The sequence below is a fragment of the Phaenicophaeus curvirostris genome, chromosome 5 (genome assembly GCF_032191515.1).
Source record: "Phaenicophaeus curvirostris isolate KB17595 chromosome 5, BPBGC_Pcur_1.0, whole genome shotgun sequence".
Classification (NCBI taxonomy): Eukaryota; Metazoa; Chordata; class Aves; order Cuculiformes; family Cuculidae; genus Phaenicophaeus; species Phaenicophaeus curvirostris.
The window spans coordinates 62,494,207-62,517,453 of NC_091396.1; the positions used below are offsets into that span (position 1 = coordinate 62,494,207).

General features: G+C 49.9%; 3 protein-coding genes across 3 annotated transcripts; all 3 read right to left on the reverse strand.

The window, feature by feature from the left end:
- Positions 1 to 1,171: 1,171 nt before the first annotated feature.
- On the reverse strand, positions 1,172 to 6,156 carry LOC138720534 (inositol 1,4,5-trisphosphate receptor-interacting protein-like 1). Its single transcript, XM_069856861.1, has 3 exons — positions 6,022 to 6,156; positions 4,608 to 4,684; positions 1,172 to 2,801 (listed from the first exon to the last, which is right to left on the reverse strand). Exons 2-3 carry the CDS (start codon positions 4,626 to 4,628, stop codon positions 1,287 to 1,289), a joined length of 1,536 nt encoding a protein of 511 aa, XP_069712962.1. The 5' UTR covers positions 4,629 to 4,684; positions 6,022 to 6,156; the 3' UTR covers positions 1,172 to 1,286.
- Positions 6,157 to 7,633: 1,477 nt separating this feature from the next.
- LOC138720750 (inositol 1,4,5-trisphosphate receptor-interacting protein-like 1) lies at positions 7,634 to 12,654 on the reverse strand. The gene is made up of 3 exons (XM_069857101.1): positions 12,504 to 12,654; positions 11,089 to 11,165; positions 7,634 to 9,263 (listed from the first exon to the last, which is right to left on the reverse strand). The coding sequence occupies exons 2-3, from the start codon at positions 11,107 to 11,109 to the stop codon at positions 7,749 to 7,751; spliced, it is 1,536 nt and encodes a 511-aa protein (XP_069713202.1). The 5' UTR covers positions 11,110 to 11,165; positions 12,504 to 12,654; the 3' UTR covers positions 7,634 to 7,748.
- Positions 12,655 to 14,177: 1,523 nt separating this feature from the next.
- On the reverse strand, positions 14,178 to 15,706 carry LOC138721376 (inositol 1,4,5-trisphosphate receptor-interacting protein-like 1; the record flags this gene model as incomplete). Its single annotated transcript, XM_069858408.1, has 1 exon — positions 14,178 to 15,706. A coding segment is annotated over one exon (1,476 nt), but the record flags the coding sequence as incomplete, so codon positions are not given.
- Positions 15,707 to 23,247: the final 7,541 nt, after the last annotated feature.

A 23,247-nucleotide genomic window follows, 5' to 3' on the forward strand; every position in this document is an offset into this window, starting at 1 on the left:
AGTTCTAGAGAGCAATGAGGTCTCCCCTCAGCCTCCTCTAGGCCAAACAACCCTACCCCCCTCAGCTGCTCTTCGTAAGACTTGTTCTCCAGCCCCTCACCAGCTTTGTTGCTCTTCTCTGGACTCGCTCCAGAGCCTCAACATCCTTCTTGCTGTGAGGGGCCCAGAACTGAACACAGGATTCGAGGAGCGGTCTCACCAGTGCCGAGTACATGGGGGAGAATAACCTCCCTGGACCTGCTGGTCACACCCTTTCTGAACAGCATGTCCCAGCTTCTCATTGTTCTACTACACGTTGCAGTTGAACAAGTTTTTCCCCTGTAGGAGAACAGCGATAAACCAGAACATGTTTCTCTGTCAACCAGGAGAGTTTGAACGGGGGCTTTACATCAGTGACCTTTAGGATCAATTTGTTTCTGCAGTAGTGATGGATACATTCCACTGCTTTACTAAGTCCCTTCCCTGTACATTTATTGATGTTGGCATCACATGTGGTTGAATCCACGCTTGTGACTTTTCTGGGCCTGTCACTGGTAATAGTTTGGCACTCTTCACAGCAATTTGTGTCCCACCTGTGCCTGCATTGCTAGTGAAAGCGACATCAAGAGGCCATTGAGGAGGCCATTCAGTTTGAGAAATGATAGAAACATCCGCTCCAGTATCCAATGATCCTGTAAATGTCTCTCCCTGAATGTTAATTGCAAGCATAGGTTGTTCTGCTGTGACTTGCAAAGCCCAAGATTCCTGGGCAGAATTAGTACTGCCAAATCATCCCTGCCCTTGAATCTGAGGGGAACTTTGGGGAAAAAATAATTGGTGCAGCCTTCTGATTGATTGGTATGCAGCATGAGGTTTGCAAGGCAGCTAGCATTATTTGAATCTCACCTATAGAGTCTGAGCCAATTATTCTCAGTGATGCACATAAAGTTTGGTTTTGAATACTCAGACACCCTACAATCAGTCCCGCATATCCCGTCAGTAAAGGCCCACACATATTAGTCCCCACAAGATAAAATATATGTGGTTGCAGAGGAATTACTTCTGAGACAGTTGCCATATCCAATCATCAGTCCCATCTCCAATCCACTTATTCCCAGGCGTTTTTTTTCCAGCCTGGCCTTCTCACACGTTCAAGATGTGTTATCCCGTGCGTCTAATTCACAACACCCGGTCATTTTAATGATCTTTATTACAATATCCCTTGTAACAGCTTCACACTTTATCTTAGTCCCAATTACCCTGCCATAGAGTTGTTGTCACTCCCACACTGTGCACGGAGACCTCTTTCAATATCCGTACATCAGCACGTTTCTCAAGCGATCTCGTAGCACCAGGAACTCCCGCCATGCCTTGGTGTGGGCATCCGGGTCCTGTGCAAGATGCTGGAAGAGGTTCAGTGGTTCAGCCATTTGGAAATGGGAGGGCAAGACAATCTCCTTGGGTATGCTTTTATTGCCAAAGAAGAAGTGGTTGAGGCGTTTCTCTGCCAGGCAGCAGCACAGGTACTGCAAGGCATCCAGCAAGAGCAGCAGGTGATCGCCCTTGTGCTGGCCGGAGAGGGGTATGATGGTCAGGAGGTGCATCACAACTGTCTTCAGGGTGTAGGTGGTGAAGCCTATGCCCACCAGGATGCTGGCAGCGGTTTGAAGGCATTTCAGGTGGAAGTTGTTGTACGGGGCCTGCCTGGCTATATGCCTGAAGAACTTCACCTCTGCCACATCGTAGCTCTCTAGCCACGTCGTGCTTGGGGTGAAGGTGGCCTCTGTAGCCTGGCTGCTCAGGAAGATGTCTGAGTTCCCTTGCTGCACACCAAACACCACGTCAACTGTGAAGATTTTCCGGTTGCCTTTGGTCACCTGGAATTTGCAGGAGCGGTCAGAGGGCAGCATTGTTAGAAGGCTTTGAGATGACGCAGGCAAATCCTTCCAGACCGCTTTCAAATTGTCACTGAACCAGCAGACAGTTTTCTCCACATCCAGATAGTAGCCAGTGCACAGGGTGTGTAGGGGGGCAGGGGCCTGAATCCCCCTCAGATCCTCCTCAGGGTGATGGAGGAGGCACCGCGTGATCTCCAACCTCTGCTCCATTGTGCAGGAGCACAGCAACTCCACACGGATACGGAAGCTCCTTGCTGGCATCTCCCCTGCAGTATCCGGCTCCAGGTGGAACGTGTACCCATGGCGGGGCTTCAGTGGCACGAGGAGGCGGTAGACTGGATCACCCCCACAAGGACCCCAACCTTCAAAGGCGCTGCCTACCCCGATGGGTAGTTCCAGCACAGGGAAGAAACTATTTGACAAGTGGCATCTGATGGTAAGGACGAATCCTAACATCAGGACCTCTGCCTCATTGCGTCCTCTGGCCATGTCCTGCTTCAGCCACTGTCTCTGCTCCTCAGAAATGCCTTCCAGGTCATTTGCATCTTCACAGTATTCTTCTTCTCCCTCCTCCTCCACCTCCTCTGTATTTTCACTGAAACTCTCCTCACTGCTGCTGTCTTCCTCCTGGCTTCTCTTCCTGAACCACCACCAGAGCCCAAAGAACAGGACCAGGTCTCCGGCAAACAACCAGAACTGCCAGTGCTGCAAGGCAGAAACAAGCAGGGCTGCGACTGCAAAGCCACTCTGCTCCTGGCTCATCTTGTCCATCTCCTGCCACAGACAAGTTGTCTCTTGGTTCAGGTACTGGGCACGCTGTGCCATGCGCTCACGCGTGGCCTCATCCAGCTCATCCCCAGCCAGGGGCAGCTTCTGGATGAGGGTTAGGAACACACGGACAAGGAATGAAGTGACAGCCATGGCCTGCAGGAGGAAGGAGAAGAGGGGTTCAGAGGGGCTGGGCTGGAGGGAGCTGGTGGCAGGGGAGAGAGACCTTTGGGGCAGGCAGGAGTGAGGACGAGGCAGCTGGGAGGCAGCGATGCCTTTGAACCGCGCCCTGCCCAAGGTGCTCCTGCGAGCGGCTGGGGCCTCGGTGCTGGGGCAGAGCCGACCCTCCCTGGGACCCAGGTTTCTGCCTCAGCCCTTGTCCAGCCCAGCCTCCCCCACGCATGCACTCACCACCATCCCACGCGCACTGGTCAGGGCTGCCTGCCGGTGCCTCTATAACCTGCCCTGTGGTGACTAGTCCTTTGTGATGTCACAGGCACCGGAGCGCACCATGGGCACCGGAGCACACCACGGGCACCAGAGCATACCACGGGCTCACCGCCTAGCCAGCCCCAGCCTTCACCCCCACCCCCGGCTCAGCGACTTTCAGCTGTCCCGGGCAGACAGCACCCCAACAGGATCTCTGCTCCTGCTCTGCCACTTCCCAGAAGTGGTTATAGAATCATAGAATAGTTTGGGTTGGAAGGGACCTTAAAGATCATCCAGTTCCAGCCCCCCTGCGATGGGCAGGGACAACAGAAAACTAATTAAAGTTTAATTCTTTTTTACACTCGCATTGTTAACAGCTCCAGCACAAATCTGGGACGGGGTTCGCTCCCTGGCTCAAGCACCCTCTGCTGGTCTTCCCAAAGCAAAACACAAAATCGCTGAGAATTTTTATGACTGAGCTATATTTCTAAGAGAAAAATCCAGATTCTGTTTCTAAACCTTTTACTATCAGAAAATCTGTTATGAGGAAGATCACATGTGGGGCTGTAAACTGAGGCAGGGTTGGGGGATGGGGGCGGGCGGGGCGGGGGGGAGATCTGATGAATTCAAGAAAATAATTGCATAATCAAGCATGTGAACCTGTGGAATTTCACAGGCAGAGTCCAAAAGTCAACACGGCCTAAAAAGCTGATCACGGTCTGACCTGGCTCTTGGCAGAACCTTGTGACTGGCATTTTAATGAAGATATTAAGGAGCTCCAGAGGCATACGCTACTGGGGCCCTTCTTCCTATGTATCTTGGTTAACAGAAGTCGTGGGCAGTGGTCCTGCAGACAGTACATAGTTTAAGGAGATAAAGAACTAAGAACGTAAAGTGGGTAAGTAGTAGCTTCCCATTCTGGCAACACAGTAAACAGCTGTTCTAATTATTCATCTAGGAAAATCCTTGGGTGTCACAGAAATAAATTAGAGCATCAAGCTTTCTTCATCAGCTGAAGGACAGGACTTGCTGGTGTTGGGAAAGAGTATTCGGTGCACCTGTTACTCCAGCAGTCCCTTTCTGGTAACCAAAACCAAGAAAAAGAAGCTCTAAGACTGCTCTAACCAAAACCAACACTTAAAAGTTTCCTGCACTGCCCAGGATGAGGCAGACATGGACCTGGCCCTATCCTTCCTCAAAGTGTACAGGATGGTATGCTGCAAAAACTTAAGTTTAAAAGCTACAGGAACACAAATCCAAGATGTGCACAGGACCTGATGAGCATTTCACCTATTCCACTTTCTCAAATCAACTTTTACTTGACATTAAGCCTCAGGGCAAGCAAGTGGATGCTTTGTTGAGGATCCATCAGCTTTCTCAGAGGCTCAGCAGAGTTGCAAAAGAAGGTATAGTTCTATTTTGCATTGCTGAGTTCTTTTAATGATGTTAAATAGCATCTTAGACAGCAACAGACAAGGTATCAGCCACAGTTATTTAAATCACAGCTGTGTAAGCAGCCCCTTGTTGTCTTACCTGGGTAAGCAAATTCTTCATTATACTGGGGACAGTACAGTGGAGGGTCACCACTTAAGAGAACCGTCTTTGTTCAACTGGAAGAAGAGAAGAATAGGGGAGATTTTATTGCTGTCTTCAACTGCAGACTCTTTTCAAAGGCATGCAGTGACAAGACAAGTGACAAGAGTTATTTGCGAGCACTTTCACTAATAAGTAGGAAACACATTGTCCTCAGCTCCTGTCTCCCTGCACATCATTGACAGAGAGCACTAGTTTGCATTGCCCAGCCCCAATTAAAGGGTGGGCAAGTGCTTTCCAAAACCCCAAAACGAGTCTTGGGGTGTTTACCTGCCAGCATTTTCATTACCGAGTGGGAAATACATTCTGTCCCCAGCTCCTGTCTGTTGCACATGGCTGATGGAGATCACCCCTTCATGTTTTCTAGTCCTGATTAGAGGGTGCTTGCTTCCTAAAATCCCAAAAATGAGTCTTGGGGGGTTTATTTGCCAGCATTTTCAGTATCAAGTGGGAAGTATATTCTGTTCCCAGGTCTTGTCTTACTGCACGTGGTTGACGGAGAGCACCCCTTCACGCTGCCCAGCTCTGATTAAAGGGTATTTGCCTTCTCAAACCCCAAAAGGAGCCTTAAGAGAGTTTATTTGCCAGCATTTTTGCTATCAAGGAGGATACACATTCTAACCCTATCTCGTCTGTTGCACATCACTGACAGAGAGCACTCCCTCATGTTGCCCAGCCCCGATTAAAGATTGTTTGCTTTCTAAAACTCCAAAACGAGTCTTGGGGAGTTTATTTAGCAGCATTTTCGCTAGTAAGTGGGAAATACACTCTCTTCCCAGCTCCCTTCTCGCCGCACGTCACTGACAGAGAGCGCTCCCTCTTGTATCCCAGCCCTGATTACAGGGGGCTTGCTTTCCAAAAGCCCCAAACGAGCCTTAGGAAGTTTATTTGCCAGCATTTTCATTGTCAAGGGGGAAACACACCGTCCCAGGCTCTTGTCTATTGCACATCACTGATGGAGAGCACTCTCTTGTGTTTCCCAGACCTAATTAAAGGTCGTTTGCTTTCCAAAACCCCAAAATGAGTCTTGGGGAGCTTATTTGCCAGCACTTCCACTAGTAGGTGGGAAACACACACTGTCTGCAGCTCCCTTCTCGTTGCACATCGCTGACAGAGAGCACTCCCTCTTCTTTCCCAAGCCTGATGAGAGGGTGCTTGCTTTCCAAAACCCCAAAACGAGCTCTGGGGAGTTTATTTCCCAGCATTTTCGCTGTCAAGGGGGAAACACACCCCGTAGCAGCTCTCGCCTCGGTGCACGCGGCGGCTCCAGCCGCTGCAGCTCCAACTCCAGCTGCAGGTCGAGCTCCATCCCCCTCCCCGGGGCTGCCTCCCCCCCTCTCCGATGCGGCGTTACCTGGCCTCCTCCCGCTGCGCTCGGCCCAGAGCAGGGCGAGGTCCCCGTCCGCCCGCAGCCATCGCCTCAGCAGGGCCAGCAGCGCCGCGGCCGCCAGCGCCAGGCAGAGCGCGCAGCCCCACGCCATAACAGCCACCCCCCCAGCACAACCCCCGCCCGCGCCTTAAGGGCCCAGCGGGGCCGCCCCGCCTCCTGCGGACACGGGCAGCTCCGCCCCGAGCCGCACGGGGCGTGCGGGACGAGGGGAGAGCGGGTGGGTGACCTTTAGTTGTCCCAGGAGGGGTTCAGCTTGGACAGGAGGAAAGAAACGTCTTACAAGTTGTGGGACCGTTTTACAGAGAACAAGGCCTGGATGCTGTGAGACTGAACAACTCTAACAAGGCCTTGAAACAGAGAGACGAAAGAAGAGGCCGGCACTCTCCTTTCCACTACTTCCCTTAAAGCAGTTCTAGAGAGCAATGAGGTCTCCCCTCAGCCTCCTCTAGGCCAAACAACCCTACCCCCCTCAGCTGCTCTTCGTAAGACTTGTTCTCCAGCCCCTCACCAGCTTCACTGCTCTTCTCTGGACTCGCTCCAGAGCCTCAACATCCTTCTTGCTGTGAGGGGCCCAGAACTGAACACAGGATTCGAGGAGCGGTCTCCCCAGTGCCGAGTACATGGGGGAGAATAACCTCCCTGGACCTGCTGGTCACGCCCTTTCTGAACAGCATGTCCCAGCTTCTCATTGTTCTACTACACGTTGCAGTTGAACAAGTTTTTCCCCTGTAGGAGAACAGCGATAAACCAGAACATGTTTCTCTGTCAACCAGGAGAGTTTGAACGGGGGCTTTACATCGGTGACCTTTAGGATCAATTTGTTTCTGCAGTAGTGATGGATACATTCCACTGCTTTACTAAGTCCCTTCCCTGTACATTTATTGATGTTGGCATCACATGTGGTTGAATCCACGCTTGTGACTTTTCTGGGCCTGTCACTGGTAATAGTTTGGCACTCTTCACAGCAATTTGTGTCCCACCTGTGCCTGCATTGGTAGTGAGAGCGACATCAAGAGGCCATTGAGGAGGCCATTCAGTTTGAGAAATGATAGAAACATCCGCTCCAGTATCCAATGATCCTGTAAATGTCTCTCCCTGAATGTTAATTGCAAGCATAGGTTGTTCTGTGACTTGCAAAGCCCAAGATTCCTGGGCAGAATTAGTACTGCCAAATCATCCCTGCCCTTGAATCTGAGGGGAACTTTGGGGAAAAAATAATTGGTGCAGCCTTCTGATTGATTGGTATGCAGCATGAGGTTTGCAAGGCAGCTAGCATTATTTGAATCTCACCTATAGAGTCTGAGCCAATTATTCTCAGTGATGCACATAAAGTTTGGTTTTGAATACTCAGACACCCTACAATCAGTCCCGCATATCCCGTCAGTAAAGGCCCACACATATTAGTCCCCACAAGATAAAATATATGTGGTTGCAGAGGAATTACTTCTGAGACAGTTGCCATATCCAATCATCAGTCCCATCTCCAATCCACTTATTCCCAGGCGTTTTTTTTCCAGCCTGGCCTTCTCACACGTTCAAGATGTGTTATCCCGTGCGTCTAATTCACAACACCCGGTCATTTTAATGATCTTTATTACAATATCCCTTGTAACAGCTTCACACTTTATCTTAGTCCCAATTACCCTGCCATAGAGTTGTTGTCACTCCCACACTGTGCACGGAGACCTCTTTCAATATCCGTACATCACCACGTTTCTCAGGCGATCTCGTAGCACCAGGAACTCCCGCCATGCCTTGGTGTGGGCATCCGGGTCCTGTGCAAGATGCTGGAAGAGGTTCAGTGGTTCAGCCATTTGGAAATGGGAGGGCAAGACAATCTCCTTGGGTACGCTTTTATTGCCAAAGAAGAAGTGGTTGAGGCGTTTCTCTGCCAGGCAGCAGCACAGGTACTGCAAGGCATCCAGCAAGAGCAGCAGGTGATCGCCCTTGTGCTGGCCGGAGAGGGGTATGATGGTCAGGAGGTGCATCACAACTGTCTTCAGGGTGTAGGTGGTGAAGCCTATGCCCACCAGGATGCTGGCAGCGGTTTGAAGGCATTTCAGGTGGAAGTTGTTGTACGGGGCCTGCCTGGCTATATGCCTGAAGAACTTCACCTCTGCCACATCGTAGCTCTCTAGCCACGTTGTGCTTGGGGTGAAGGTGGCCTGTGTAGCCTGGCTGCTCAGGAAGATGTCTGAGTTCCCTTGCTGCACACCAAACACCACGTCAACTGTGAAGATTTTCCGGTTGCCTTTGGTCACCTGGAATTTGCAGGAGCGGTCAGAGGGCAGCATTGTTAGAAGGCTTTGAGATGACGCAGGCAAATCCTTCCAGACCGCTTTCAAATTGTCACTGAACCAGCAGACAGTTTTCTCCACATCCAGATAGTAGCCAGTGCACAGGGTGTGTAGTGGGGCAGGGGCCTGAATCCCCCTCAGATCCTCCTCAGGGTGATGGAGGAGGCACCGCGTGATCTCCAACCTCTGCTCCATTGTGCAGGAGCACAGCAACTCCACACGGATACGGAAGCTCCTTGCTGGCATCTCCCCTGCAGTATCCGGCTCCAGGTGGAACGTGTACCCATGGCGGGGCTTCAGTGGCACGAGGAGGCGGTAGACTGGATCACTCCCACAAGGACCCCAACCTTCAAAGGCGCTGCCTACCCCGATGGGTAGTTCCAGCACAGGGAAGAAACTATTTGACAAGTGGCATCTGATGGTAAGGACGAATCCTAACATCAGGACCTCTGCCTCATTGCGTCCTCTGGCCATGTCCTGCTTCAGCCACTGTCTCTGCTCCTCAGAAATGCCTTCCAGGTCATTTGCATCTTCACAGTATTCTTCTTCTCCCTCCTCCTCCACCTCCTCTGTATTTTCACTGAAACTCTCCTCACTGCTGCTGTCTTCCTCCTGGCTTCTCTTCCTGAGCCACCACCAGAGCCCAAAGAACAGGACCAGGTCTCCGGCAAACAACCAGAACTGCCAGTGCTGCAAGGCAGAAACAAGCAGGGCTGCGACTGCAAAGCCACTCTGCTCCTGGCTCATCTTGTCCATCTCCTGCCACAGACAAGTTGTCTCTTGGTTCAGGAACTGGGCACGCTGTGCCATGCGCTCACGCGTGGCCTCATCCAGCTCATCCCCAGCCAGGGGCAGCTTCTGGATGAGGGTTAGGAACACACGGACAAGGAATGAAGTGACAGCCATGGCCTGCAGGAGGAAGGAGAAGAGGGGTTCAGAGGGGCTGGGCTGGAGGGAGCTGGTGGCAGGGGAGAGAGACCTTTGGGGCAGGCAGGAGTGAGGACGAGGCAGCTGGGAGGCAGCGATGCCTTTGAACCGCGCCCTGCCCAAGGTGCTCCTGCAAGCGGCTGGGGCCTCGGTGCTGGGGCAGAGCCGACCCTCCCTGGGACCCACGTTTCTGCCTCAGCCCTCGTCCAGCCCAGCCTCCCCCACGCATGCACTCACCACCATCCCACGCGCACTGGTCAGGGCTGCCTGCCGGTGCCTCTATAACCTGCCCTGTGGTGACTAGTCCTTTGTGATGTCACAGGCACCGGAGCGCACCATGGGCACCGGAGCACACCACGGGCACCGGAGCACACCACGGGCACCGGAGCACACCACGGGCTCACCGCCTAGCCAGCCCCAGCCTTCACCCCCACCCCCGGCTCAGCGACTTTCAGCTGTCCCGGGCAGACAGCACCCCAACAGGATCTCTGCTCCTGCTCTGCCACTTCCCAGAAGTGGTTATAGCATCATAGAATAGTTTGGGTTGGAAGGGACCTTAAAGATCATCCAGTTCCAGCCCCCCTGCGATGGGCAGGGACAATAGAAAACTAATTAAAGTTTAATTCTTTTTTACACTCGCATTGTTAACAGCTCCAGCACAAATCTGGGACGGGGTTCGCTCCCTGGCTCAAGCACCCTCTGCTGGTCTTCCCAAAGCAAAACACAAAATAGCTGAGAATTTTTATGACTGAGCTATATTTCTAAGAGAAAAATCCAGATTCTGTTTCTAAACCTTTTACTATCAGAAAATCTGTTATGAGGAAGATCACATGTGGGGCTGTAAACTGAGGCAGGGTTGGGGGATGGGGGCGGGCGGGGCGGGGGGGAGATCTGATGAATTCAAGAAAATAATTGCATAATCAAGCATGTGAACCTGTGGAATTTCACAGGCAGAGTCCAAAAGTCAACACGGCCTAAAAAGCTGATCACGGTCTGACCTGGCTCTTGGCAGAACCTTGTGACTGGCATTTTAATGAAGATATTAAGGAGCTCCAGAGGCATACGCTACTGGGGCCCTTCTTCCTATGTATCTTGGTTAACAGAAGTCGTGGGCAGTGGTCCTGCAGACAGTAGATAGTTTAAGGAGATAAAGAACTAAGAACGTAAAGTGGGTAAGTAGTAGCTTCCCATTCTGGCAACACAGTAAACAGCTGTTCTAATTATTCATCTAGGAAAATCCTTGGGTGTCACAGAAATAAATTAGAGCATCAAGCTTTCTTCATCAGCTGAAGGACAGGACTTGCTGGTGTTGGGAAAGAGTATTCGGTGCACCTGTTACTCCAGCAGTCCCTTTCTGGTAACCAAAACCAAGAAAAAGAAGCTCTAAGACTGCTCTAACCAAAACCAACACTTAAAAGTTTCCTGCACTGCCCAGGATGAGGCAGACATGGACCTGGCCCTATCCTTCCTCAAAGTGTACAGGATGGTATGCTGCAAAAACTTAAGTTTAAAAGCTACAGGAACACAAATCCAAGATGTGCACAGGACCTGATGAGCATTTCACCTATTCCACTTTCTCAAATCAACTTTTACTTGACATTAAGCCTCAGGGCAAGCAAGTGGATGCTTTGTTGAGGATCCATCAGCTTTCTCAGAGGCTCAGCAGAGTTGCAAAAGACGGTATAGTTCTATTTTGCATTGCTGAGTTCTTTTAATGATGTTAAATAGCATCTTAGACAGCAACAGACAAGGTATCAGCCACAGTTATTTAAATCACAGCTGTGTAAGCAGCCCCTTGTTGTCTTACCTGGGTAAGCAAATTCTTCATTATACTGGGGACAGTACAGTGGAGGGTCACCACTTAAGAGAACCGTCTTTGTTCAACTGGAAGAAGAGAAGAATAGGGGAGATTTTATTGCTGTCTTCAACTGCAGACTCTTTTCAAAGGCATGCAGTGACAAGACAAGTGACAAGAGTTATTTGCGAGCACTTTCACTAATAAGTAGGAAACACATTGTCCTCAGCTCCTGTCTCCCTGCACATCATTGACAGAGAGCACTAGTTTGCATTGCCCAGCCCCAATTAAAGGGTGGGCAAGTGCTTTCCAAAACCCCAAAACGAGTCTTGGGGTGTTTACCTGCCAGCATTTTCATTACCGAGTGGGAAATACATTCTGTCCCCAGCTCCTGTCTGTTGCACATGGCTGATGGAGATCACCCCTTCATGTTTTCTAGTCCTGATTAGAGGGTGCTTGCTTCCTAAAATCCCAAAAATGAGTCTTGGGGGGTTTATTTGCCAGCATTTTCAGTATCAAGTGGGAAGTATATTCTGTTCCCAGGTCTTGTCTTACTGCACGTGGTTGACGGAGAGCACCCCTTCACGCTGCCCAGCTCTGATTAAAGGGTATTTGCCTTCTCAAACCCCAAAAGGAGCCTTAAGAGAGTTTATTTGCCAGCATTTTTGCTATCAAGGAGGATACACATTCTAACCCTATCTCGTCTGTTGCACATCACTGACAGAGAGCACTCCCTCATGTTGCCCAGCCCCGATTAAAGATTGTTTGCTTTCTAAAACTCCAAAACGAGTCTTGGGGAGTTTATTTAGCAGCATTTTCGCTAGTAAGTGGGAAATACACTCTCTTCCCAGCTCCCTTCTCGCTGCACGTCACTGACAGAGAGCGCTCCCTCTTGTATCCCAGCCCTGATTACAGGGGGCTTGCTTTCCAAAAGCCCCAAACGAGCCTTAGGAAGTTTATTTGCCAGCATTTTCATTGTCAAGGGGGAAACACACCGTCCCAGGCTCTTGTCTATTGCACATCACTGATGGAGAGCACTCTCTTGTGTTTCCCAGACCTAATTAAAGGTCGTTTACTTTCCAAAACCCCAAAATGAGTCTTGGGGAGTTTATTTGCCAGCACTTCCACTAGTAGGTGGGAAACACACACTGTCTGCAGCTCCCTTCTCGTTGCACATCACTGACAGAGAGCACTCCCTCTTCTTTCCCAAGCCTGATGAGAGGGTGCTTGCTTTCCAAAACCCCAAAACGAGCTCTGGGGAGTTTATTTCCCAGCATTTTCGCTGTCAAGGGGGAAACACACCCCGTAGCAGCTCTCGCCTCGGTGCACGCGGCGGCTCCAGCCGCTGCAGCTCCAACTCCAGCTGCAGGTCGAGCTCCATCCCCCCTCCCCGGGGCTGCCTCCCCCCCTCTCCGATGCGGCGTTACCTGGCCTCCTCCCGCTGCGCTCGGCCCAGAGCAGGGCGAGGTCCCCGTCCGCCCGCAGCCATCGCCTCAGCAGGGCCAGCAGCGCCGCGGCCGCCAGCGCCAGGCAGAGCGCGCAGCCCCACGCCATAACGGCCACCGCCACAGCACAACCCCCGCCCGCGCCTTAAGGGCCCAGCGGGGCCGCCCCGCCTCCTGCGGACACGGGCAGCTCCGCCCCGAGCCGCACGGGGCGTGCGGGACGAGGGGAGAGCGGGTGGGTGACCTTTAGTTGTCCCAGGAGGGGTTCAGCTTGGACAGGAGGAAAGAAACGTCTTACAAGTTGTGGGACCGTTTTACAGAGAACAAGGCCTGGATGCTGTGAGACTGAACAACTCTAACAAGGCCTTGAAACAGAGAGACGAAAGAAGAGGCCGGCACCCTCCTCTCCACTACCTCCCTTAAAGTAGTTCTAGAGAGCAATGAGGTCTCCCCTCAGCCTCCTCTAGGCCAAACAACCCTACCCCCCTCAGCTGCTCTTCGTAAGACTTGTTCTCCAGCCCCTCACCAGCTTCATTGCTCTTCTCTGGACTCGCTCCAGAGCCTCAACATCCTTCTTGCTGTGAGGGGCCCAGAACTGAACACAGGATTCGAGGAGCGGTCTCCCCAGTGCCGAGTACATGGGGGAGAATAACCTCCCTGGACCTGCTGGTCACGCCCTTTCTGAACAGCATGTCCCAGCTTCTCATTGTTCTACTACACGTTGCAGTTGAACAAGTTTTTCCCCTGTAGGAGAACAGCGATAAACCAGAACATGTTTCTCTGTCAACCAGGAGAGTTTGAACGGGGGCTTTACATCGGTGACCTTTAGGATCAATTTGTTTCTGCAGTAGTGATGGATACATTCCACTGCTTTACTAAGTCCCTTCCCTGTACATTTATTGATGTTGGCATCACATGTGGTTGAATCCACGCTTGTGACTTTTCTGGGCCTGTCACTGGTAATAGTTTGGCACTCTTCACAGCAATTTGTGTCCCACCTGTGCCTGCATTGGTAGTGAGAGCGACATCAAGAGGCCATTGAGGAGGCCATTCAGTTTGAGAAATGATAGAAACATCCGCTCCAGTATCCAATGATCCTGTAAATGTCTCTCCCTGAATGTTAATTGCAAGCATAGGTTGTTCTGTGACTTGCAAAGCCCAAGATTCCTGGGCAGAATTAGTACTGCCAAATCATCCCTGCCCTTGAATCTGAGGGGAACTTTGGGGAAAAAATAATTGGTGCAGCCTTCTGATTGATTGGTATGCAGCATGAGGTTTGCAAGGCAGCTAGCATTATTTGAATCTCACCTATAGAGTCTGAGCCAATTATTCTCAGTGATGCACATAAAGTTTGGTTTTGAATACTCAGACACCCTACAATCAGTCCCGCATATCCCGTCAGTAAAGGCCCACACATATTAGTCCCCACAAGATAAAATATATGTGGTTGCAGAGGAATTACTTCTGAGACAGTTGCCATATCCAATCATCAGTCCCATCTCCAATCCACTTATTCCCAGGCGTTTTTTTTCCAGCCTGGCCTTCTCACACGTTCAAGATGTGTTATCCCGTGCGTCTAATTCACAACACCCGGTCATTTTAATGATCTTTATTACAATATGCCTTGTAACAGCTTCACACTTTATCTTAGTCCCAATTACCCTGCCATAGAGTTGTTGTCACTCCCACACTGTGCGCGGAGACCTCTTTCAATATCCATACATCAGCACGTTTCTCAGGCGATCTCGTAGCACCAGGAACTCCCGCCATGCCTTGGTGTGGGCATCCGGGTCCTGTGCAAGATGCTGGAAGAGGTTCAGTGGTTCAGCCATTTGGAAATGGGAGGGCAAGACGATCTCCTTGGGTACGCTTTTATTGCCAAAGAAGAAGTGGTTGAGGCGTTTCTCTGCCAGGCAGCAGCACAGGTACTGCAAGGCATCCAGCAAGAGCAGCAGGTGATCGCCCTTGTGCTGGCCGGAGAGGGGTATGATGGTCAGGAGGTGCATCACAACTGTCTTCAGGGTGTAGGTGGTGAAGCCTATGCCCACCAGGCTGCTGGCAGCAGTTTGAAGGCATTTCAGGTGGAAGTTGTTGTACGGGGCCTGCCTGGCTATATGCCTGAAGAACTTCACCTCTGCCACATCGTAGCTCTCTAGCCACGTCGTGCTTGGGGTGAAGGTGGCCTCTGTAGCCTGGCTGCTCAGGAAGATGTCTGAGTTCCCTTGCTGCACACCAAACACCACGTCAACTGTGAAGATTTTCCGGTTGCCTTTGGTCACCTGGAATTTGCAGGAGCGGTCAGAGGGCAGCATTGTTAGAAGGCTTTGAGATGACGCAGGCAAATCCTTCCAGACCGCTTTCAAATTGTCACTGAACCAGCAGACAGTTTTCTCCACATCCAGATAGTACCCAGTGCATAGGGTGTGTAGGGGGGCAGGGGCCTGAATCCCCCTCAGATCCTCCTCAGGGTGATGGAGGAGGCACCGCGTGATCTCCAACCTCTGCTCCATTGTGCAGGAGCACAGCAACTCCACACGGATACGGAAGCTCCTTGCTGGCATCTCCCCTGCAGTATCCGGCTCCAGGTGGAACGTGTACCCATGGCGGGGCTTCAGTGGCACGAGGAGGCGGTAGAGTGGATCACCCCCACAAGGACCCCAACCTTCAAAGGCGCTGCCTACCCCGATGGGTAGTTCCAGCACAGGGAAGAAACTATTTGACAAGTGGCGTCTGATGGTAAGGACGAATCCTAACATCAGGACCTCTGCCTCATTGCGTCCTCTGGCCATGTCCTGCTTCAGCCACTGTCTCTGCTCCTCAGAAATGCCTTCCAGGTCATTTGCATCTTCACAGTATTCTTCTTCTCCCTCCTCCTTCACCTCCTCTGTATTTTGACTGAAACTCTCCTCACTGCTGCTGTCTTCCTCCTGGCTTCTCTTCCTGAGCCACCACCAGAGCCCAAAGAACAGGACCAGGTCTCCGGCAAACAACCAGAACTGCCAGCGCTGCAAGGCAGAAACAAGCAGGGCTGCGACTACAAAGCCACTCTGCTCCTGGCTCATCTTGTCCATCTCCTGCCACAGACGAGTTGTCTCTTGGTTCAGGTACTGGGCACGCTGTGCCATGCGCTCACGCGTGGCCTCATCCAGCTCATCCCCAGCCAGAGGCAGGTTCTGGATGACGGGTAGGAACACACGGACAAGGAATGAAGTGACAGCCATGGCCTGCAGGAGGAAGGAGAAGAGGGGTTCAGAGGGGCTGGGCTGGAGGGAGCTGGTGGCAGGGGAGAGGGACCTTTGGGGCAGGCAGGAGTGAGGACAAGGCAGCTGGGAGGCAGTGATGCCTTTGAACCGCGCCCTGCCCAAGGTGCTCCTGCAAGCGGCTGGGGCCTTGGTGCTGGGGCAGAACCGACCCTCCCTGGGACCCATGTTTCTGCCTCAGCCCTTGTCCAGCCCAGCCTCCCCCATGCATGCACTCACCACCCTCCCACGCCGCACTGGTCAGGGCTGCCTGCCGGTGCCTCTATAACCTGCCCTGTGGTGACTAGTCCTTTGTGATGTCACAGGCACCAGAGCGCACCACGGGCACCAGAGCATACCACGGGCTCACTGCCTAGCCAGCCCCAGCCTTCACCCCCACCCCCGGCTCAGCGACTTTCACCTGTCCCGGGCAGACAGCACCCCAACAGGATCTCTGCTCCTGCTCTGCCACTTCCAAGAGGAGGTTGTCAGAGCCTTGCTAGCCCGACTAGATACCCACAAGTCTGACGGAAGAAATGGGACAACACGCAGCGATCAATATGACCCAAGTGAAGCCATTTAATCAAAGTTCATAACACATTTTATACCTTATTTAGCTGAAGCAAGCCATTCTTTTGCAAGCTGATTTGACAATTCTCCATTAGCAGCAAGTAATCATTAGTTACAATACATTATTATATTTTCCCATGAGAAACAGCTATATGAGTATTCTGGTCTACAAATTGATAGACTACAAAGTAATAAGTCAAGGACTACCGAGGAAAGCTTCCGGTGAGAAACGAGAGGAGTATAAGGCAGAACAACTCTCTATTGTTGCAAAGAGAAACCTTGAAGACAGTTGTCATTTACAGCAGCTGCTTCTTCTGCAAAGTTAGCTTTAATTCTGGTGCAAAAGCTGTGAGGCCTTATGCTAAAGTGCCTTTATTTCATTTAGCATAAGCTGCTCAGTGCTTGGGGTGCTCATTAAATGACCTCTGGTTCGTAACCACCCATCACAAGTCTATGGGGCCAGATGGGATTCACCCTAGGGTACTGAAGGAGCTGGCGGATGTGCTGGCCAAACCCATTTCCATAATCTTCCAACACTCCTGGAAGACTGGGGAAGTTCCACTGGACTGGAGGCTGATGTTGTGCCCGTCTACAAGGGTCGCAGGGAGGATCCAGGGAACTACAGGCCTGTCAGTCTGACCTCAGTGCCAGGGAAAGTCATGGAGGAGGTGATCTTGAATGCTATCATGAAATACATGCAAGAGAACCAGGTGATCAGGCCCAGTCAACACGGGTTCACAAAAGGCAGGTCTTGCCAAACTAACCTGATCGCCTTCTATGACAAAGTGACTTGGCTGCTGGATGAGGGAAGGGCTGTGGATGTATCTTCCTGGACTTCAGTAAAGCCTTTGACAGAGTTTCTCACAGCGTTCTGCTTGAGAAACTGTCACCTCTGGCCTGGACAGGCGCACACTCTCCTGGGTGGGAAACTGGTTGGCTGGCCAGGCCCAGAGAGTGGTGGGAAATGGTGTGAAATCCAGCTGGAGGCCAGAGACAAGTGGGGTTCCCCAGGGCTCAGTGCTGGCTCCAGCCCTGTTCAATGTCTTTATCAATGACCTGGATGAAGGTTGTAATTTTTTTTTTTTTTTATGGCCTCAACCTCCGTCAGGGGAGGTTTAGGCTGGACGTTAGTTAGACAGTTAGTTTCCATTTATTTTTATTAATGTTTTTCCCCTTGGTTATAGAATCATAGAATAGTTTGGGTTGGAAGGGACCTTAAAGATCATCCAGTTCCAGCCCCCCTGCGATGGGCAGGGACAATAGAAAACTAATTAAAGTTTAATTCTTTTTTACACTCGCATTGTTAACAGCTCCAGCACAAATCTGGGACGGGGTTCGCTCCCTGGCTCAAGCACCCTCTGCTGGTCTTCCCAAAGCAAAACACAAAATAGCTGAGAATTTTTATGACTGAGCTATATTTCTAAGAGAAAAATCCAGATTCTGTTTCTAAACCTTTTACTATCAGAAAATCTGTTATGAGGAAGATCACATGTGGGGCTGTAAACTGAGGCAGGGTTGGGGGATGGGGGCGGGCGGGGGGGGCGGAAATCTGATGAATTCAAGAAAATAATTGCATAATCAAGCATGTGAACCTGTGGAATTTCACAGGCAAAGAGTCCAAAAGTCAACACGGCCTAAAAAGCTGATCACGGTCTGACCTGGCTCTTGGCAGAACCTTGTGACTGGCATTTTAATGAAGATATTAAGGAGCTCCAGAGGCATACGCTACTGGGGCCCTTCTTCCTATGTATCTTGGTTAACAGAAGTCGTGGGCAGTGGTCCTGCAGACAGTAGATAGTTTAAGGAGATAAAGAACTAAGAACGTAAAGTGGGTAAGTAGTAGCTTCCCATTCTGGCAACACAGTAAACAGCTGTTCTAATTATTCATCTAGGAAAATCCTTGGGTGTCACAGAAATAAATTAGAGCATCAAGCTTTCTTCGTCAGCTGAAGGACAGGACTTGCTGGTGTTGGGAAAGAGTATTCGGTGCACCTGTTACTCCAGCAGTCCCTTTCTGGTAACCAAAACCAAGAAAAAGAAGCTCTAAGACTGCTCTAACCAAAACCAACACTTAAAAGTTTCCTGCACTGCCCAGGATGAGGCAGACATGGACCTGGCCCTATCCTTCCTCAAAGTGTACAGGATGGTATGCTGCAAAAACTTAAGTTTAAAAGCTACAGGAACACAAATCCAAGATGTGCACAGGACCTGATGAGCATTTCACCTATTCCACTTTCTCAAATCAACTTTTACTTGACATTAAGCCTCAGGGCAAGCAAGTGGATGCTTTGTTGAGGATCCATCAGCTTTCTCAGAGGCTCAGCAGAGTTGCAAAAGAAGGTATAGTTCTATTTTGCATTGCTGAGTTCTTTTAATGATGTTAAATAGCATCTTAGACAGCAACAGACAAGGTATCAGCCACAGTTATTTAAATCACAGCTGTGTAAGCAGCCCCTTGTTGTCTTACCTGGGTAAGCAAATTCTTCATTATACTGGGGACAGTACAGTGGAGGGTCACCACTTAAGAGAACCGTCTTTGTTCAACTGGAAGAAGAGAAGAATAGGGGAGATTTTATTGCTGTCTTCAACTGCAGACTCTTTTCAAAGGCATGCAGTGACAAGACAAGGGACAATGAACACAAATTGCAACATAGCAAATTCTGGTTGGGAACACAGGAGCAGGTGCCCAGAGAGGTGGCATTTCCATCCTCAAAGATATTCAAAACTCAGCTGGACAAAGACCCTAAGCAACCCCATCTCACCAGACCTGCTTTGAGCCAGGGGTTGAACCAGATGACCTCCAGAAATCCCTCCCAACCAAAATTATTCTATGATTTTATAAATGACTACTGTATCATTAATCCAGCTCAAACTGATGAAAGTCATTTTGACAGTACTAATGCTTCCCCAAGCAAATAAGAAATTTAAAGCCTATCCAGATGTACTGAAAGCACCGAGAATCTTGAGTTTAATTTGAAAGGCACTGGATCAACTTCAACATTTCTAGCATTCGCGTTCTGAAAAGAATCTGAACTTTATTTTTGTAGACACCATCATAAACTGCACCAGAGTGGTGGTATTTTTTCCTGTGGGCTTCTCAGTAGGTTGCTTTTGCAGCAAATTGAGAATGAAGCATTCCACAAGCACTGTCTGCGAGTACCCACAAGTCCAACTGTTAGAGCCTGCTGCAGCTGGGACATTTGTCTCAGGCAGCTGCAATGGTGACAGTTATTCATGGCTGAGTTCAGGAGCCCAAAAGTGCACTGGATGGCACCAGGTGCCTGAAACTATGCTGCAGGTCAGTGTCTCCCAACAGCACCTGCTGATGGGTGGATGGTGCCAGAGCATGTGTACCATCCCTGTACAGGAACCTCGGAAAAGCAGAGGGTCTGAGCGACCAAAGGGGCTTGTGTGGGCTTGCAGGGGCAAAGCTCCAAGTGGCACAGAGCAAAGACTGAGCATGCACTGGCCCACTGACCCATTCCAGATATCCCTGCCCAGAGCAACAAGAAAGCATTTCAGGCACTGGAACAGGCTGCCCAGGGAGGTGGTTGAGTCACTATCCCTGAAGGGATTTAAAAGACAAGGAGAAGAAGTGTTTAGGAATATGGTGTGCACTCACAGCCCAGAAGGCCAATCGTATCCTGGGCTGCATCAAAAGAAGCGTGGTCAGCAAGTGAGGGAGGTGATTCTGCCCCTCTATTCCTCTCTTGTGAAACCTCACCTGGAGTACTGTGTCCAGTTCTGGAATCCTTAACATAAAATGGATATGGAGCTGTTGAAATGGGTCCAGAGGAGGCCATGAAGATGATCAGAGGGCTGGAGAACCTCCCATATGAGGACAGGCTGAGAGAGTTGGGGTTGTTCAGCCTGGAGAAGAGAAGGCTCCAAAGAGACCTTCCAATACTGAAGGCGCTACAAGGAAGCCGGGAGGGACGTTTTACAGAAGCATATATTGATGGGACTAGGGGCAACGGGTATGAACTGTAGAGGGGCAGATTTAGATTAGACAGAAGGAAGAACTTCTTCATAATCGGGATGGTGAGGCGCTGGAACAGGTTGCCAGAAGTCATGAATGTCCCATCCCTGGAGGTGTTCAAGAACAGGTTGGATGGGGCCCTGGGCAGCCTGATCCAGTGGGAGGTGTCCCTGCCCATGGCAGGGGCGTCAGAACTGGGTGATCTTTAAGGTCCCTCCTAACCCAAACTATTCTATGATTCTATAACCAAGGGGAAAAACATTAATAAAAATAAAGGGAAACTAACTGTCTTAGGAAAATTGCACTATTAAGAGACTATAAAAAAGTAATAGTGATAATTAAGGAAAAATATTAATGTGGGGATTAGGAAAAGAATTTTTGTTATCTGATTCTGTCATTGGCTAACAGCTACTGAAGGACTGGTTCCCGTTAGTATCTTTTCATCGGTTTTTTTGGGAGATATTCCCTCCATAAGCTACTCCATAAGCTACGTCGAGTAAGGAGACACAGAAGGAGAAAGGAACTAAGGAGAGGTAGATTTAAACTCAATATGAGAAGAAATTTTTTACAATGAGGGTGGTGAGACACTGGAACAGGTTGCCCAGGGAGCTTGGTTGATGCCCCATCCCTGGAAACATTCAAATTCAGTTCTAACCCAAAACTATGCCGTGATTCTGTGATTCCGTGATAACATAATCAGCATGGAGGGGAGCAGCTCGAAATGACAACATGTGCCAGTCTGCCCTTTATAAGTTCTGGGCGTCCCGGGCTCCGCCTCCGTCCCACCCCTGGGGCTGAGACTGACCAGGGACCCTGTGCCTGCCTTGCTAGGGGTTCTGGAAAGTTCTCTGCATGGAATACCATCATAGAATCACTGGGTTGGAAAAGACTTTTGAGATCATCAAGGCCAGCTGTGTCTGCTCCTACTGTGCCCAACCATTTAGCCCCCTATTAAACCATAGAATCAAAGAATCGTTTTGGTTGGAAGGGACCCGAAAGCCCATCTAGTTCCCTGGGCAACCTGTGCCAGGGCCTCACCACCCTCGTGGTGAAGAAATTCCTCTTTATGTCTACTCTAAATCCACCCCTCTCCAGTTTATAGCCATTGCCCCATGTCCTATCACTACAAGCCTTCATAAACAAACACAAGCCTTTGGAAACAAAATGACTGGGTTGGAAGGGACCTTAAAGATCATCCACTTCCAACCACCTGCCGTGGGCAGGGACACCAGGAAAAGTTCATTTACTGCAAAGCTCTTTCAGCACTTTTAATACACTACATAAAGACTTAACTCAAGAAATCCAAGCCCTTATACATCTCAGTAAGATCCCAACTAACAACTAGGATTAGACGTGCATTTATTGCTGCACAGTATCTATGGATCAAGAGTTCTCAGGCTCCAAGGGAGATGAAAAGATCTTAACTTTCCTATGTTTTTTCCACTCCTGCCTTTCTTTTACTTCCCCCTTTCTTACCTTTTCTCCTGCTCACTCTTCCCCTTAACTCACCCCTGCAGAGAGCGAAGCTTTAACTCTGTTGGTCTTCAACGAAAACAGATGGGCCTTCAATTATTTGTTGGGCTTTGGATTGCCTGCAGCACCGGCTGAGGTGTTGCTGAAGCTGTTCTCTCAAGCTCTGAGACCCTGCCCAGCCGTAGCTCCACCTCCAGCACATGGTTCCTTCCACAAAGAACTTTCCTTTCCACACCTTGTTTAAGTGACAGCTACCTCAAGAGCTTGGGGACTCCTCAGTAACCTCACTTCTCAGTTCCCAGTGCAGGAAAAATTCCTAATTGGGAGCTGTTACTGGTCAGGAGCCTCTCATCCGGCTTGAGTTCAGCTCAGGTCAAACGCTGCACCCGTGTTGAGACACTGTCCATATTAATTGTCATGTATGTCATAGAACGACAATCCTGTGACCTGATGATTCCAATCCCATTTTCAGCAGGCTGCTGTGAATTAACAGCACAAATGATTCCCCTTTTCCACTTCATCATATTTCTCATCTTTGTAAGACAAGCTCCCATACAAGGACAGGCTGAGAGAGTTGGGGTTGTTCAGCCTGGAGAAGAGAAGGCTCACAGGAGACCTTACAGCGATCTTGTAGTAACTAAAGGGGCTACAAGGAAGCTGGGGAGGGACTGTCCACAAAGGCCTGTAGTGATAGGACATGGGGCAATGGGTATAAACTGGAGAGGGACAGATTTAGATTAGACATAAGGAGGGATTTCTTCACCATGAGAGGAATGAGGCACTAGCACAGGTTGCCCAGGGAAGCTGTGGCTGCCTCATCCCTGGAGATGTTCAAGGCCAGGTTGGATGGGGTGTTGGACAGCCTGATCTAGTAGGATATCCGGGACCATGGCGGGGGGGTGGAACTGGATGACCTTTAAGGTCCCTTCCAACCCAAAGTGTTCTATAATTCTATGATTCTAAGTTGGGTTTTTTCCTCCTCTTCCTTATCTTGGCTCTGACATAGGATAATATTATTTATTTGAACATAAAACAGCATCAAACAACACCAGGGAGTAATTACAAGACGGCACAATAAATGTCAAGTGCTAGCTCATTATTTTTCATTATTCCTATAAAAGTTGAAAAAAGAAATGTGCTTGCAAAAAAAAAAAAAAGCGTGCCTTTAGAAACAGAGATGTAATAGGAACATAGATTTATCTTAATGAATACATGACTGTTATAATACAATGTATGAAAACTAACAAGAAAACAAACATATTTCAAATCCTTCAATGTAATCACATTCCCATATCTCTCAAGAAGAAGTTGTACTCCTAATCCATTGGGTTAACTGACATTTCCTGAGAAAGTTTACCTTTCTGTTTAGGGTGGAGAGTGAGATTATCTCCAAGTAGCATATGTGTTTTGAGTAATACGACACCAAGGTACTTGCAGCTAAATATTTTACAAAAGAATTTATGCT